We start from the raw sequence: 18,486 nt of genomic DNA, 5'->3' as shown, positions 1-18,486 counted from the left end.
AAAACTTGAGAAACAATGCTCAAAGATCAGTTCTTTCATTCCTCTGTCTCCATATGACCTCGACAAAACCTTCCACATTGTAACCATCCATTCCACATGGTGTTACTGATTCCTGTTTCTGCTACATACTACATTACTTTGTAGTTTTAGGTAAATTTTTTAACCTCTCTGGGACCTCAATATACTCACCAATAAAATGGGAATGCTATCCATTTCTGAGAATTGTAGTGTTATGAAGGTTCAATGAGATAAAGTATATACAGTCCCTATAATGTGCCTGTCATGCGGTGTGTGTTCAATAAGAAGTAGATCGTGGTTATCATTGTGGTTAGGTTATTTTTAAAAATTTTTTCCTGGAAAAACATTTCCTAAGTCATTAAGTGTTCCCAGTATTGAGTGTCTCTTCCTACAAATTCTTTATTATCAACCTGCAACTCTTCTATGTAATTTTCTAAATTTCCCCTCACTGATTGACTCTCTAATTTGGTACAGAGTACCGATTCTCCAAATTGGTCCATCCACCTACAGACACATCCATCAGGCAGATTTGGTGAGCAATGCCTCATCTTCTTATACACAAACCAGCCTTGCGCCTCTCGTGTAATATCATTTATCCAACAGCTTCCAGACCCACAGGATTAGTCCAGGATAATGGTGGTATGAGTAGGCAGAGCAATTCATGCCATTAGCTGCCTAAATGGCTCTCAACCCTTACACTTAACACCAGAAAAGTGAGAGTACCAAGGAGCTTTAGGAGCATAACAAACCAACTAGTGGTTTAAAATAACAGGCACCTAATTAACTTACAATTTTGCAGGTTGACAGTTTGGGCGGGGCTCAAATGGGCAGCCTTTTGATCTCAACTAGTCTCACTGGGGGCTACTGGGGATTGACTGGTCTGGGATGATCTTAACTAGGACAGCTTGTTTCTGCTCCTTGCAGTCTCTCATCTCCCAGGCTAGCTCAGGCTTGTTCTCATGGTGGTAGGGATGGAGTATGAAAGGTGTCTTGAGGTCTAGACTTTGAACAAGCATACTGTCACTTCTGCCACATTCTAGTGACCAAAGCAAGTCACAAGGCCAGCCCAGAGGCCAGGGATGGAGACAGATTGACCACATTTCTTTCCCAGTTCTAGGTTTGTGATTTATGGGATTCACAGAAATTCTGGGATTCAGCCAAGACCTCAAGTAGAATGCACCATACGCTGAATCTGACCAAATTCAGCAGAGAAACAACAGGTCAGCAGTACCGGGAGGCACTGAGGTTAACCCTTCACCCATAAGTCATACCTTTCCCTTCATGGAATCAATTTTTTCTGCAGCACAAGACTTTTCCAGACTCTCTGAAATTCTCCCAAGTTGGAGTTAAATAGACTCTAGCAGCTTTGTTCCTCATTAATATTTACTCCAGTGGTGTACACAGTTTTCCTCATTATGATTCCGTTATCTTGGGTTCCTTTTTCCTGAATGACCAAGAGTGGATTGGGTGCTACCTTGTCAGATTCTTACTCTGATCGAGGCCACTGTTACCTTGGTGGTTGTTCCACATGTTTTATCACCTTATATCCCCCTCTCATCCCAAGTCAGATAATGGGTACAGTTTCTTCTGGATGTGCTCATTTGACTTCATCTGTTACTACTAGAGTTTCCTTTCCTCCTGTGCCATAGATGCCTTCTGATCAAGAATGACCACTCAATAGCTACAGTCCTTTGAGCTTTGCAGAGTCCTTGGAGTAGACCTCCAACTGGCCAGTTTTTCATATGTGTGTAACAAGATGGACATTCTAAATAAAGAGATGCCAATCTGGTGCTATGTAGCTGTCCATGCACACATGCACATATACCTGTTTCCATCCCAGCATATGCTGTAGTGTTCAAACACAAGCCCCTGCTGGGTTGCCCCACTCCCCTACTCAAAGCTCTACATCTCACATGGCTTCTAATGAATGGTAACAGGAAGCCATGTCTGTCCTACTGGTCTTTTCTCCATCCTGACACTGCAGAAGTAACCAGGGTAGGGCTAACATGATGAATCCCACATCCTCACTACCTATAAGGGAGGTGGAAGCCACAGAGTGATTCCCCACCTGCTCACACACCAGTCTGCCTCCATTATGAGCTTTCCCTTCCCGACTTACTCAGAGTTCCTTACTAAAGACACAGTGTAAAAATATGCATGCAAGAGTTTTTATATGACTTTCCTTCTTCACTCCTAACACCGTCCCAGCAGCACTTCTGAACAACTCACTCTAATCCTGGGACAGAGATAATAGCAGACCATAAGATAATAGTAGAGAATGTTATTTTCAAAACTATTTTGAGTAAAATCTCCAAAACTATAAATTAAGTTAATATACTGTGGACTTTGAGAATAACTGATGACATCATCTTCATAATGACCCAGTTTTCATTGAGCATGTTCAGTCAATAAGCATGTACAAGCACTTACTAGCTACCAGTGATGGAAGTAAGCAATAAGACCCTCTGCTACCAAGAACTGAAGTTCAGAGCACAGAAACAAACAAGAAAATAAAAATTACAGTAGGGAATGAAATGTTCTGTGATGACAGGGCACACAGCATAGAGGGGGGCAGAAGAACACAGGTAGAGGACAGAGCCTGGGGTGGGAAGGGGGACACTTGGAAGAAGAGATAATACTTGAAAGTGCATGGTTCTTAAGCAGTCATAAGTCACCTCGATTTCTTTTCTTCAAATGATTCTTTTAATTCCACTTTTCATCAGAGTCTTGCTTTCCAATCTTTAACATTCTGTTGCTTGTCCTTTGTTTTCCAGAAATTCCTTTGGAAAGCCTTGGGGACCACCTTAGCATCCTGCCAAGATACAGACTTTGTAAGCTCACAGGTTAAGGAATTTCTGATTGCGCCCAACCAACTGGGGGATCAACGACAGGTGGGACCCCTTTCCCTTGAGTTCCTCTCATGACAGTGACAATGAATCTCTTTCAGAAAACCTCTGACAGTTTTTATGTTAGTCTTACTTATGCAAAATTTTCCATCCATACACTCAAAATAGTCCAAAAGAATTTTTCAGAAAAAAAAATGAGGCTTCCCTATTTAAATATCAGCGCTTCATTATTTAATCAAGCTTGTGAAAATATTTTTTAAATGGATTCCAATCACTCTTACTAAACAAGAGTATTTTAAGTCTGTTTTGGCCTTGGCTTTATAACTGAAGAGTATAATCATCAGCATCAAAATCGCTGCACTTGTAAGCTGAAATTAACCTTATATACCATTGGTTCTTCAACCTAGAGAAAATATAACTATAACCTGGAAAGCGTTTGCAAAGTGCTTTTGCCTGTTCCCTACCTTAATCTAAGCTGGCGAGCATATGTGAATGTGGAGAAAGAAAAGGATGTCTATTAAAAAAAAACAAAACTCCCAGGCTAATAAAGACCAGCTAGTGAAAGTAAATTAACATAGTGTGTTTTGTTATATACCCTCCTCAGAAATTCTGACACGTTTAGAGTTCTTTCTCCATCATAAATGACTGAAAACCAGTAGACTTAAATAACTGAACTTTTGAAACTGCTTTTATATTGCTATTAGTTCTTTTTTTCTTCTCAGATATTCTGTTATTACTTATTCCTCATAGACATAACTCCTAGCACCATTTTCCCCATCCTACTTGCCTTCTTAGTTCTGCTAGAGGCTGGGAAACAACATAAGCTTATTTTAAATATAGGTATAAATATGGTGCCCACTCAAGGTCCCAGGGGTTCTTGGGTATGTCCCACACACGCAAGTCGATTTGTCAATGACCTATGGATGGGTCAGAGTCACGTGTTACCATGTTAAGGTTAACATATAACTTTCTTAGTCTCACTGAGCTGTTGATCTTCCATCTCATACAGATGCCTCTTCCCCTCTGGTAACACCAGAGCTCTGATTCTGGTGTCAGATTAGCTGGATTCAAATCTTGGCTCTGCAACATATTACCTATATCCGTCAGGTTCCTCAAACTAGAATAAGGGAAAATGGAACGCTTCTCAAAGTTCGTATTCATGGAGAGTGCTTGGGGAACAGTTTTGGGAGAGAAGATTTGAAATAGCAACTGTGAGGAACTGGAAAGAGAAAACAGACTAAGGGAAAGTAGTGGGACACTTGTGCGGATCTGAGGGCCCAGCTGGGGATTAAAGTCCTCCTCTGTTGTCACCGATGTTCTCAGTGATGTCACTTTTTTTCCAGCAGCCTCCAGCAGATGAGGTGCAGGGATAGGTGATAGTTAAGGGCAGAGTCAGATTTGTCCAGGGCTTTGCCAGACTTAAATGACAGAAGGATGGTGGGACATAGGTCACAGAGTGGGAAAGTTGGGGAAGGACTTAAGAAGTCAGGGGGATGGACTGGGAACCCTGTAGGATGAGAGGACCCAGAGGTTAAAAGATAGAGATGTTTGTATCTTGAGCCATGACCAAGGGACACAGAGATGTCAGGTCATAAGCCTTTAAAGAATTCTTCCAAGTGTCTTCTGGTTGTGGAGGGTGTGTGGCCTGTCTCTTAGGACAAAGAACAGTGCTGGCTGAGGCCTTGATGACAATGGTCTAGTCCCTGGATTGTCCTGCTGGTTCTAGCAGGGTAATTGAACCAGATGAATATGACAGGATTCATGAACAAACTGCCAAGAAGGCACGTTGGTAAAGTCAGCCTGGGGCAAGAGAGGCAGAAAAAATGTGGGCCAGGGTGGCTATGACCATCGAGTGTGAAACAGGAGCTACCAGCTGTCGAAATTTTAACCACTGAAGATGGAATGAAGTTTCAGCAGAATAGTGCAAGCCTTGAAAAAGCATCAATCAACTTCAGCTCAAAAAACTCTCCATTGGCTTCCCACTAATCTAAGATTAAAAATCCCAGCTCTTGACTGTGACCTAAAAGGCCCTACTCAGACCAACGCCCTACTTCCTCTCTGACTTCACCTTGCACTTTCCCTTGTGTGTCCACTCTACCTCCCCAGTGGACCTCAGGGCCTTTGGACTTACTTTCTCTCTGTTTGGAGCTCTCCTTCCCAGATCATCCAATGGCTCCCTTCCTTGCATAGCTCTTCTCCACGTCACCCTTTTATTGAGGCCATCTCTGGCCACCCTGTTTACATCACTAATTCCCCCCACCTGCAGCAACTACTCTCTCTTTTCGCTTTTTCTGTCTCCGTAGCACTTATTGCCATCTGACAAATCACATATTTATATGTTTACCAAATTTATGAGTTAACTTCATGTCAATTCTCTGTGACTTCCCCTGGTTGTACACTCACAAGGACAAGGAGTTTGGTGTGTTCTGGCCACTAATGAATTCCCAGCCCCTAGAATAGTTCCTGACACATAATAGGTGCTCAATAAATATTTGTTAAATAAATAAATAAACTCAAAATCTCCTATCTCTTCTGATTTTAGGGGATAACGTCTATTTTAGGATGCTGTGCCGAGAACCACTTTGATATTGTTTTGAAAGTTCTTAAAACATTCCAAGATAGGGAAAAGTTTTTCATGAATCGATGTAAGGTAAGAATAATCTCCTCCTTAAATGACCCTAATTCCTTCGGTGAGTCTCCTTTCTCCATAGTATACTGGCTCCTGTCCCCAGGTCTTTACTCCAGATCAGAACCGTCCAAGCCCAAGCCCTGGAGATGACCGGCTGTATAGCAAGTCTACTCCACTTTCTGTCACTAATGCTGACCTGGAGGGTCCAAAGGAGCCCCGTGTGTGCCTAGGTTTGTCCCTCCGCCAGCTGCTCAGGCCTCATGGACAGTTTCTATTGTGTGTTCCTGGAAGGAGAGGGATTAAATAAGTAAAAACTAAACACAAGCCTTCTCACAGTTACCTCTGTGATAGCCTGATAGCCCCACCACCCCATCCTGGGTGTTTACATTTATATCAGCAAGAATATCCATTTTTGACTAATTTTAATAATCCCAGTCTCATTTCTTAACCCCCATCATAGTCCACAGGATTAGGAAAAAACATGAAAGAAAAAGAAGCTCCTTCAATCACATTTTTCATGTCTCTCTTTCCTCCTCTTCAGGGTCTTTTTTCTGGCAAAAAGAGCCTGACCAAGACTGACGTCATGGTAATCTACGGAGCCGTGGCCCTCCATGCTCCCAAGAGTCAACTCCTCACCAGGCTTGATGAAGACATTGTGTCCCAAGTCCTGTTTCTTTATGGCCAGTGCTCTCAGGTAACAGCCAACACAGGGCCACCTCAGTTTCCCAGCAGGAGTTCCCAAACCTTGGAGGGTCTTAGCTCTTGGAACTCTTCATGCTTAAAAGATAACAGATCAGGGGGGTAGGTATAGCTCAGTGGTAGAGCACATGTTTAGCATGCACATAGTCCTGGGTTCAATCCCCAGTACCTCCACTAAGAAAGAAAGAGAGAGAGAAAGAAAGAGAGAGAAAAAGAGAGAGAGAGAAGGGGTGTCTGAAATCTGACGGACGGCTGTAATGCCGGATTTGGATGGGAGCAGCTGAGCCCACACAGTGAACTGAGGCAGTCGACAGATGCTTGAGGTATGTGTGTGCGTGTTCCTATGAGGCTCCGTTCAACGGGTGCACCTTTTTACTCTCACGACAAAACTGCACATAAGCAAACTCAAGATTCAGAATATGCTGAAAGTACTCTCACCACGTATCAATTTCATTGGAACCAATTTGCATTTTTAACACAAGAGTTGTAGCAGAATCGACTGTAGCTCAGTTCCAAAGTCAGCTGCCCTATTAACTTTCATTTTGTAACTTTTCACTGCCCTTTCTGCCAGGAGACTACATTTATGCCCTTTTTCTTACCAAAGTCTGATAGAGCCTCTTTAAAATGAGAAGCCTGAAACCCAAAGGGCTTGACGTCTTTGCGCTGCTTCTGGAGCTTAGTCACGATTCACCTGGGGCAAAGAATCTGCCAATGTACAGGGTCTCACTTGGAAAATGGGGGAGGGAGGCAACAGCCCCTGCCACTTGGAAAGATAGCATCCTGCTTCACTGCTGTCCTTCAAGCTGATGGGGGGATCTTTTCACTGGGATGAGGGAGATTTCTAACTGCTGCTCTAGTACCTGCTTTTGCCTTTGATTTTTCAGGTTCTGGGCATGTCTGTGATGAACAAGGTACGTGACATATTTGATATAGTGGAATACACGTATTTGAATATAAATATATTTGAATATAAATCATGATCCCTGGAAGTGCAGTAAGCATAAACATTCTCTTGATTTGATTCCACAGGAAAGGATCCCAATAGATAACTAGTTAATCCAATTCTGAAGCCAGGATTCCTGACCCTAATCTAAGACAGAACAAGGAGCTGTATTTGGTTCCAGGTGGTCTGCAAGTTAGGCTGTGAACTAGAACAGTGTTCTTAGGACTGTGGGTTGTGAACCAGCTGTAGATCATAAAATCAATTCAATATATCTAACAGATCACAACCAGCAAATTTTTTGTAAAGAAATAAAATAAAAGAAATAGAAGAGTATGTTGCATATAGCAAAAATAAGCATCATAAAACTCTCATTTCAATTGTACATTATATACATAAATACATTGCATGTAAGTACTGGGTAGAATGGTAAATTGTTTACTACTGTGATTTCTGGTCAAAAATGTTCAAAAGCCACTATTCCAGAGAAACCTCAATCTACGGTGGGGGGTGGGGCTGGAGATTGACCTTAGTTTCTCAATTGGATCAAATCCCTGCAACTTGGATCCTAAATTCAGGTGAAGATGACAAAGGTTGCGGACTCTCACCCCTGTCTGGGCATGTTTCAACCCCAAGTTGAACATTTGTAGAACTGGGTGTGGTGTCTAAGACCTTGGCTTGCATTATGAATTGTTTTACTCTAGGATATGGATCTGCAAATGAGTTTTATAAGAAGTATCACTGAGATTGGCATTGCTGTCCAAGATGCTGAGGATGAGAAATTCAAGTTTTCCTACAAGGAGGTGCTGCTGGGTTACATGCTGGTGAGTGTGCAGCGAGGACACGGCAAGACCCTGAGAAGCTCATTACCAAAAGTGCAGGGCTGTCTTTTTTTTAGTGTGTAAAACTTGCCAGTCTCAGGAAACAGATCTTGCCATATTTCTGTCTGAAGACACCCAATGGCCCAATGAGGTCTCAACTACATCTAGAACCTTCCCCTGGTCCTTCCTGAGACATTTTGCCTCCTTGTCTGTGTTGCAGGACTTCATCAGGGATGAGCCCCTGGACTCTTTAGCAAGCCCTGTGCGGTGGAAAGCTTTAATCGCCATCAGATACCTCAGGTAGAGAATTTTTTGTTGTTTTCATTTTTAAAAATATTTCCTCTCCTGTATGCTTCTTCTGATCAACTGACTTATTGATCGATGCAGACTCTAGTGCACCCTCCCAAAAATGAACACAGCTCATCGATAGATTATTTCAAATGGGGGCTTTTTCTCTTTCCAGAGTTTCAGAATTGCCCGAGAGCCTGACCATTTGATGTCTGACAGGGACTAACCAGGCTGCTTAGAGGAGTCAGATTTATTGATATATGAGGACTGAAAATTCTGTGCAAAACAAAATTTATCTTCACCCACAGGCAAACTTTAATCTTCCCATTAAAAACGTATGAAAGCCTTAATCACATCCTAGTTTGGTTAGCAGCAAGCAGTAAGCCTGAGGAAGGAAATAAATTTAAGCACATTTTAAAAATAATATTTTCGCCCTGCAGTAAAAGAAGTAGAAGTTCACTGTTAAAACTCAGAAACTATGGAAAGTTTTTAAAAATAATAAAAATTAAAATCACCCCTAACTTCCCCCTATTGTCAACTTCTGGTGTGTCTCCTTCGAGTCTTTGTTTCTAGTCTTCCATGTTGATTACAGAGTTGAGATTCTACTCTGTGTATGTTTTTTTTAATCCTGTTTTTTCTCACCTCACCTTACATGTTCCCGTGTGATTACCAATTCTTCACAAACGTCATTTTCTTCTCATTAAGTTTTTTAAATTTTTAATGGTGGTAAGATATACATGGTATGTTTATCATCTTAGCCATTTTTAAGTGTATAGTTCAGTAGTGTCAAGGGCATTCACATTGCTGTGCAACCAATCTCCAGAACTCTACTCATTTTGCAAAACTGAAGCTCTCTGCCCGTTAAACAACTCCTCATCCCCTCCTTCCACCAGCCTTGGCAACTACCATTCTATTTCCAGTCTCTGTGAGTTTCATACTTTAGGTAGCACTCATCTGAGTGGCATCATACAGTGTTTGTCTTTTGATGCCTGGCTTATTTCACTTAGAATAATGCCCTCAAGGTCCAGCCATGTTGTGGCATGTATCAGAATTCCATTCCCTTTTAAGACTGAACAATATTTCATTTTATGTGAATACCATAGTTTGTCAATCCATTCATCTGTTGGACATTTATCTGATGGGCTGTTTTCACATTTTGATTATTGTGAAAAGTGCTGCTATGAACATAGTTGCTCAAAGATTTCTTCCAGACCCTGCTCTTAATTATTTTGGGTATATCCCATAAGTAGGACTGTTGGATCATATGGCGATCATATGAGGAACCACTGTAGAGTTTTCCATAGCAGTGGCACCATTTTACATTCCCACCAACAGTGCATGAGGGTTCTAATCTTTTTTATAATCTTGCCAACACTTTGTTATTTTCTGTTTGTTTGTTTTTATAGTAGCCACTCTAATGGGTGTGAGGTGGTAGTATCATTTTTTTTTTTTGAGGGGTGCAGTTAGGAGATAATTAGCTTTATTTATTTACTTATTTTAATGGAGGTACTAAGAATTGAACCCAGGACCTCGTGCATGCTAAGCATGCACTCTGCCACTGAGCCATACCCTCCCTCTTCACTGCAGTTTTGAGTTGCCTTTCCCTAACGATTACTGACCTTGAGAATCTTTTCATAAGCTTATTGCCTATTTGTGTATCTTCTTTGGAAAAAATGTCTATTCAATCTTTTGCCCATTTTTTTTTTGGTTCTTTCTTTTTTGTTGTTGTTGAGTTATAGGAGTTATTTATATATTTTATGTTCTTTCTATTCTACATAAGAATATTAGCCCCTTATCAGGTATATGATTTGCAGATTTTTTTCCCATTCTATAGGTTGTCTTTTTACTCTATCAATTGTGTTCCTTGATGCACAAAAGTTTTTCATTTTGATGTATTTGTACTTTTGTTGTCTCTGCTTTTAGTGTAATATCAAGAAATCATCACCAAGTCCATTATCATCCCCCACTGAATGGTTATGGAGCCCTTGTTGAAAATCATTTGACCATTCATACTAGAGTTTATTTCTGGGCTTTTTGTCATATTCCATTGGTCTGTGTGTTTGTTCATGCCAGTACTACACCATTTTGATTACTGGAGTTTTGTAATAAGTTTTGAAACTAGGAAGTGTGAGATCTCCAACTTTGTTCTATTTCAAGGTTGTTTTGGCTACTTGGTGTCCCTTGAGATTTCATGTGAATTTTAAGATGGATTTTTCTATTTCTGCAAAAAGTGCCATTGGAGTTCTGATAGGGATTGCATTAAATCTGGAGACTACTTTGTATGGACATCTTAACAATATTAAGTACTCAAATCCATGAGCATGGATTGTCTTTCCATTTGTGTCTTCTTTAATTTCTTTCAGTAATGTTTTGTGATTTTCACTATACAAGTTTTTAACCTCCTTAGTTAAGATTATTTCTAAGTGTTTTATTCATTTTGGTGCTATTTTAAGTGGAATTGTTAACTTCCTTTTTTGATTGTTCACTGTAAATGTACAGAAATGCAACTGATTTTTGTGTGTTGATTTCGTGTTCTGCAACTCAACAAATTTATTAGTTCTAATAGATTTTTGAAGATTTTTAAGGTTTTCCTATGTATAAATCATGTTACTGGGAAACAGATAATTTTACTTTACCTTTCCAATCTGGATACCTTTTATTCAGTTTTTCTTGTCTAATTCCTCTGGCTGGGACTTCCAGTACTATATTAAATAGAAGAGAGATCATTGTCTTGTTCTTTCCTGATCTTAAAGGGGAAGTCTTCAGTCTTTCACCACTGAGCATGGTGTTAGCTATAAGCTTTCCACATATAGCCTTTATTATGTTGAAATAGCAAACATCATTTTTAATGGCTGCCTAAAGTCTTGATGTATAGATATGCCTCATATTGCTACAGTTAATTCTTTCTTGTTTTTGAAAACCATAAGACTTTGGTGAACACCTTTGTGCAAAATGTGTTCTCTGAACTTCTAATTATAAAAGCTGACAATTTGGTTCAATAAATATTATTGAGTTGCATCCATCTAGTAGACACTGAGCTACATTCTAAAGGACAATGTTGAACAAAATATGGCCTTGCCCTGAAGGAGTTTTATCCTACTGAGGAAAATACATGCAAAATACACCCACATAATTTCTCTAAAATTTGATAATAAGCAAGATAAGAGAAGGCACAGGTTGCCATGTTTACAAAGATGAAGGAGGTTTGAAGAAAGCTCAAATAAATCTTGAAGATAAATTAAGAGTTAACCAGGCTCCAGAGTAGTGCTGTCAAGTAGAAATAAATATAATACAAGTCACACGTGTCATTTAATTTTCTAGTAGCCACTTTTAAAAGTGTTAAAAGAAACAAGTTAAATTAACTTTAATAATGATTCTTAATCTAATATATTCAATATATTATCATTTCAATATGCATTCAGTATAAAGAAATAGTAAGGTAATTTACATGATTTTCATACTAAATCTTCAAAATTCAGTGTTTTATAATTATAGCATTTTTAAACTCAAACCAGCCACAACTCAAGTGTTCAATAGCCACGTGTTACTAATGGCCACCCTCACTTGGACGGGACACCTGTAGAACTCACAAACTCATCTCTAATGACAGAAAGTAAATCAGTGGTTTCGTGGGGCCAGAATGGAGAAAGAGATGAGCTGTAAAGACGCATAAGGATAGACTTGGGGGTGGGGTGGGGTGGGGTGGGGCAGTGTGATAGGAGTGTTCTGTATTGATTATAGCGGTGGTTTCATGAGTGTGACACTCATTTAATTGCACACTTTAAATGGATGTACTTTATTGTGCGTAAATTATAGCTCAATAGGTTGATTTTTTTTAAAGCCAGCCAGACAATAAAGATGAGAAGACTGTTCAGCATTTTTCAACACACTTAACACTTTCAGTAGAGCTGTCCCAGCCGGTGCTGATTTTACTCCCCTGTGATAGGACCAATTTCACCCTTCCCTGACGGTATCATCATTTTTAATTTCTTTGCTAATTTGGTTGCTGACATGTGGTATTGTATTGTTTTCATTTATATTCATTTAATAACAAATGGAGTTTCTCCTGTTTATTGAACATTTGTATTTTTCCAAGTTATGTCCAGATTTGTTTATATCCTCAAGATGTTTATAATAAATGTCAGAGAAAGAGACAGAAAGGAAGAGGAAAGAAGGAAGGAAGGAAGGGAAAGAGGGAGGAAGGAAGGAAGATTCCAGTATCGTTTGTTCACTTGTGCATTCATAAGATCCTGTAGGACGTGTGACACTACATGGAACATGAGAGGACATATGACATTGAGAAAACTCATTGTTCCAAACTTAGAACCTCATTCTGTCTCTCTCTCTCATTCACACACATACACACACACACACACACACACACTGAAGAAAACAAGTAGATTGCCTTTAGATCATATAATAAAGGGTTAAGTAATGCAAAGCCAGCTCACACTAAATTAGAACTGAAGCACTTTGACTATGCCCATCACTACAGTCTGGTTCTACGTCCCCAATCTCTCTCTACTCCTGTCACCACCTCCCTCAGCATCCCAACACTTCTGGGACTGTATCTGAACCCTTCAGCCCCTTCAGATTGACGATTCTTGGAAACTCCTCTGGGTTATGTTTTCCTGCTCGATTTAATATCCACTCCATGTGGTTCTCCTTTCAGTAAACTGAAACCTCAGCTCTCACTGAATGACCATCTTAATATTCTCGAGGAGAATATCCGGAGGCTGCTGCCCCTTCCACCTCTGGAAAAACTCAAAAACGAGGGCGAGACGGACAAGGACAAGGAGCACATTCACGTACGCGGGGGCGGGGTCCGAGTGGAGGGCAGAACCCAGTAGCGTGGATGAACTCCTGCCCTCAGCCCGGCACTCATCCTCACCTCTGATTTCAGTTTCTCTACGACCGCTCCATGGATGCTCTGGGGAAGCTGCTGAGGACCACGGTGTGGGATAACACGAGCGCAGAGGACTGTCAAGAAATGTTCAACGTGAGTAGGGCCACCGCGCAAACCGACCCCATGTTCCCTCGTCCGCGCTCCCACGCACCCTTCAGACGCTGCCTTGTCCTGGTCACAGGGGCTCGCCCAGCCCGACCCGCTTAGCCCACCACGTGGGGCCAGGCCGCCTGAAAGTTGTTCTTGGGGAGGCGAGCTCCTTGTGCCGGAAGAGGCAGAGCGAGAGAACTGGACAAATGAATCCGAAGGACACTAAGGGGAGGACTTTTACTCTTTGACTAACAGCTTCTCCGAATGTGGCTTGTTTCCCAGAAAGAGTGGGAGAGAGAAAGAGCTTTCCAGATCACCGCAAAAGTGCTGACAAATGACACTGAGGTAAGAAAGCCCCTAGAAGGGATGGATGTCGTTTCTTGCTAACAACAGGGCCCTGTGAGGCCTCTGGAATCCAAAACTCTGCGTGATGAGTCTGGGGTCCCAGCTGGAGTCTCTCCCAAGAACCAACTGAGGGGTCTGTCCTAACCACGAGCACTTACTTGCAAGCACGCTCGGAAGAAGCTATTTGGTTGTCTTTGCTGGCTGACTCGTCTACGGCCCTTAAAGGGTAGCTTTGAGAGTCTAAGGGCCCGCCCGGAGGAAACAAGGGACTTAATAGCCAGTGTTGGGAATCTCCTGGGACATCACCCTCACCCCATCACCTTTGGGGCCCCCTTCGTCCTGCAGGCACCAGAGAACTTTAAAATCGGCTCACTCCTCGGCCTCCTGGCTCCTCACTCATGTGACACCCTGCCCACCATCCGCCAGGCAGCTGCTAGTTCGGCTATTGGTCTGTTCTGCATAAAAGGTGAGGGGAGGATGAGTAACCCACAAATGAGAGAAGATGTCTGTTTGCTTTTGTTCTCAGCTTTTCTCCTGGTACATTTACTCTCCCTTCCTCTTCTCTCTCCCTCCCTCCCTCTCTCTCTGAGTTCTAATACCTTAATTATGTCACAGCTGTCTCTTGGGTCCTTTTTTCGTCAGTGGCTCTGCTTTTTGGAGTTTTTTACATAATAAAGATAATAACACCAAAGCATCATAAAAATCTACTAAAGTAGATAAAATGTTTTGAGACTGTCCGATTTAAATCGCATAGCAATTGAACATATTAGCAAAGCTTTCTCTCACACACATTTTTCTTCTGGAGGAAATTGCACTATTATTATGGTGCTAAGTGATTTTCAAAGTTCTCTAACACAGATAACTTTGTGGAGGTTTTTCCAGCTTTCATAGCAGGACCTCTGCTCTCCGAGGACATGTGAATAACTGTCAGTGTCAGAAAAATGTAAGGGACTTTTTTTTATTGAAGTATAGTTGATTTGCAATGTTATGTTAGTTTCAGATGTACAACAAAGCAATTGAGATATATAGATATAGATATAGATTCTTTTTCAGATCCTTTTCCATTATAAGTTATTACAAGATATATAGATATACAGATTCTTTTTCAGATCCTTTTCCATTATAAGTTATTACAAGATACTGAATATAGTTCCCTGAGCTATACAGTAGGTCCCTGTTGTTTATCTGTTTTATATATAGAAGTGTATATATGTTAATCCCAAACTCTTAATTTATCCCTTCCCGCCTCCTTTCCCCTTTGGTAATCATAGTTTATTTTCTATGTCTGTCAGTCTATTCTATTAGAGTCTATTAGAGTCTAAAACTGTAATTTGAAGAGATACATGCACCCCAATATTCACATGAGCACTATTTACAATAGCCAAGACATGGAAGCAACCTAAATGTTCATCAACCTAGATGAATGGATAAAGAAGATGTAGTGTGTGTGTGTGTGTGTGTGTGTGTGTGTGTGTGTGTGTACAATGGAATATCACTCAGCCATAAAAAAGAGTGAAATAATGCCATTTGCAGCAACATGGATGGACCTATAGATTACCGAGTAAGTGAAGTAAGTTAAACAGAGAAAAACAAATATCATATAATATTGCTTACATGTGGAAATCTGAAAATATTCATACAAATGAACTTATTTACAAACCAGAAATAGACTCATAGTCATAGTAAATGTAAGAAATTTTAAAACCTCAGTCTCAGACTGAAACCAGAGTTCTGGGCCTTCTGATTAAATCCAGGTCAAATCAGCAGGAGCTTCGGGCGAGGTTGGCCCTGCGTCGTGTGCACAGTTGTGAGCAGACCGGGTGCAGCCAGGGGTGCTCAGTCCAGGTTTACTGCCTGCTCATACCTCATTTCCCCTCCTCACCCTTTTAGGTACCTGGAAAATACTTATTGAGTGCCTTTCCACGTGTCAAGCACTGTTCTGATGCTGGGAACACAGATACTACAATTCTAAGATTCACATAAGCAAAATGTACTAAAGCCAAAAAGTTGGGGCAGAGAGTTTAGTCAGTCAAAAAGAAAAAACTATTCAGCAGAGCAAGAATAAGTATGACAGTTTCTTGGGATTTGGGATGATAACTCATTAAGGGTGTATGTTTTTACCAAAGCCAGGAGAAAAAAATGAATTAAGCAAGTGAGAACTAAAAGACTATCTAATAAGACAAGATATGCCCCAGAGAGGGACCTCCCAGGAAGAAAGGAATTGGAATTCTATTAGTGTTCTACCGATTCTCCCGTTAGCCCTTTTTATTTTTCTGAAACACACCAAGTTCAGGTCCTCAAATATTCTTTGTTAACAAGAAATCCCACACTTCTTTGTTCACCTTAACTCTTTAATTTGGTTCATCAAATAAACGTGGTAGAGAGAGAGAAAGAATATGATTATTCAATACCTACTAGATAGAAGTAACTAGTAGGATACTAAATTAAATACCCATTTAATGCACATGAATGTTATGCAGTCAGTTTAGAGATGAAGGATCTGAGGTTAAGAAATTTACCAGTTGCTTGGACAGTTGAGAGCAGTGGGGCTGGACTTTGAGCCCAGGTCATCTGTCTGAGCCTGGAGTCTGCGTGTCTTGCACTGGGCTAGTCTGCCTCCCAAAGACTGGTTCAGGTGTGAGTTTCCACAACTACTATACTTCATTCAAACAACAAAGGGAAAATCATTACCATTTAAGTCTGTGTTTATGAACTGATATGAGCAACCATTTACACAGTTGCTGATGTTCCTGTTACAATAGTCACTTTACCATCTGCAGGTGGCCCACTGCAGAGTGGAACTCGAAGAAAGACAGTAGCATAGCATAGTAGTAAGAGCCCGGGCATCAGTGTCAGACCAGGGTTCAAGTTCCAACGCTCCTACTTTTACTCACTGCACGACTCGACCAGATGGCTTTACATCTCTCCCCTTCAACTTTCTCAACTGCAAATAACCTCAGATGAGCTCTAGGAGTAATAAATGAGATCACTGTGTGCAGAGTACTTAGCCAGCTGCTAGCATGCAGCAACTACTCCATGAGTGTTTGCTCTGTGCTCACCCTCTCATCAGACAGGCTTTAGTGCATTTGTGAAAGGCATCCAACAGCTGAATTAGTGTCACATCAAAACATAGTCAGCCTCTTCCACCCTTATCAGCTCTTTGAACTCCTGTGTCGCCCTTTGTTGATTTTAGGCATTCGCCTGGAAGTGGACAGACTACAGGATTTGCAGGAAGGGCTGCAATGTGATGATGTGGAGGTCCAGATCAAGATTTCCTCTAAAATAGCAAAGGTAATAGATATGGAGGACAGGCCAAGGGATGTAAGGATGATTCCGGGTTGGTTTCCAAATGGGTAAGCTGGATATGCCCACTACCAAGGCAGGCAATTGTCTAGCCATTCTAGCAGAATGAGACGTTTGTCCACTCATTTATTAATTCTGGGTCCACGCACTGATCATTTCAGACCCTAGGAAACCTCGTGAACCAAGCGACCCTCTCCAGGGGAGGGAGGCAATGAGGCGGAGTAGAAGGGGCAGGGCTTTGGAGTCGGATCAGATGCACTCTGAGTGCACTGCTTGAAGTGTGTCCACTGTGTGATCAGTCTCCTCATCTTAAAAAAAAAAAAATTCATAAGCTCCATCTCAGAGCTGTTGTGAGGATTGATCAATCAACTCATTCATTTATTCAGTCATTTATTCTTTCACCTAATATGCACTGTGCACCTACCATCTGCCAGACTTTGTTCTAGGCTCTAAGGACAGAAAAAGGTAAAACACCTGCCTTCACTGAGCTTGTGTCCTAGTAGATAGAGCAGCCAGAAAAATATGATGTCAGCTAGTGATAATTGAGAAAAATAAAGTAAAGGAAGGGAATAAAGAGTTGGGGGGGAATCCCCTGGGAAGACCATGGAGACATCTGGAAAAGAACATTCCAGGCAGAGGGGGAACAGCATGTGCAAAGGCCCTGAGGCAGAGAAAGAAGTGGGTCCTGCAATCCAAGAGATAGACCAAGGCTGATTGAGGAGCCTTCCAAGCCTTGTTAAGGACCTTGGTTTTTTCTCCAATTGAGATCAAAACCCAGCAGAGCTTTTGAGCAGAAGAGTTAGGACCACTCCATACAATGGTGGCAGTTGTGAAGTGTACAAGGGCACCCTCATGTGAGGCAGCATCATTCCTAATGTAGACATTGTAGATTTGCATGTGTGCTATGGCAGTTATCCACAGAGGGAAGCATAGGGTCCAACAAAATCAGTCACTATGACAACAACAGAGAGGAGTGACTATCTTGAGAACAGGGCACTTTTCCTACTTTGCAGAAGTTCCTCATTGGCTTGTGGTGGTTCTCCAAGGAGGAACATGATTGTACTTAAATTTTTGAAGGGTCATCTGGCCGCCATGTTGAGACTAGACTGTAGGCTGGCAAGAGTGAAACTAGTGAGATCAGTTTGAAGGAAACTACAAGAACCCATGCGTGAGATTAGGTGGCTTGGATCAAGAAGGCAGCAGCAGAGAGGAGAAAGTGATGAGACTGCAGGACAGAGGCCCATGGGGAGACTGGGCGGGAACACATGTCAAATGCTTAGAAAGTGTCTGATGCATGGTAGGTGCCCCAAACATGAGTTCTCTTCCTCCCTTTCTTCCTAAACCAATATCCATCCCAATATGAGAAAAATACATGTGACCATTGAGCTTGGACCTGTTTGGTGTTACATAGAGCAGATGCCCTAGTCTGGTCCTTGATCTTGGAGCTATGGTTACTCAGAAACTGGCTGGGATGTGCAACTACTTTTTTTTTTTTTAATCCAGAAGGTACATAGAAACCTTTTCAGATTTTTAAGAAAAGGAACTCATTTTCTCTCAAAGATGGTTCTATCAAATATCATTGGGCCATTTAATACAGGCGG

At 41.3% G+C, this 18,486-nt stretch overlaps 1 protein-coding gene across 1 annotated transcript in view; it reads left to right on the top strand.

Annotated features, from left to right (window-relative positions):
• The window catches only part of MROH2B (maestro heat like repeat family member 2B), a 59,372-nt gene that overhangs the window by 26,654 nt on the left and 14,232 nt on the right, over positions 1 to 18,486 (top strand). The window contains exons 19-29 of the mRNA XM_010974454.3: positions 2,793 to 2,909; positions 5,407 to 5,514; positions 6,035 to 6,187; positions 7,077 to 7,103; positions 7,837 to 7,956; positions 8,174 to 8,253; positions 12,914 to 13,049; positions 13,145 to 13,240; positions 13,493 to 13,582; positions 13,928 to 14,048; positions 16,776 to 16,873. Coding sequence (XP_010972756.3) covers positions 2,793 to 2,909; positions 5,407 to 5,514; positions 6,035 to 6,187; positions 7,077 to 7,103; positions 7,837 to 7,956; positions 8,174 to 8,253; positions 12,914 to 13,049; positions 13,145 to 13,240; positions 13,493 to 13,582; positions 13,928 to 14,048; positions 16,776 to 16,873 — 1,146 coding nt within the window. The remainder of the gene's footprint in view (positions 1 to 2,792; positions 2,910 to 5,406; positions 5,515 to 6,034; positions 6,188 to 7,076; positions 7,104 to 7,836; positions 7,957 to 8,173; positions 8,254 to 12,913; positions 13,050 to 13,144; positions 13,241 to 13,492; positions 13,583 to 13,927; positions 14,049 to 16,775; positions 16,874 to 18,486) is intronic.

The sequence above is a fragment of the Camelus dromedarius genome, chromosome 3 (genome assembly GCF_036321535.1).
Source record: "Camelus dromedarius isolate mCamDro1 chromosome 3, mCamDro1.pat, whole genome shotgun sequence".
NCBI classification, from domain to species: Eukaryota; Metazoa; Chordata; class Mammalia; order Artiodactyla; family Camelidae; genus Camelus; species Camelus dromedarius.
Note: the sequence above shows the minus strand (reverse complement) of the source record. Positions and strands in the feature narration are given on the sequence as shown.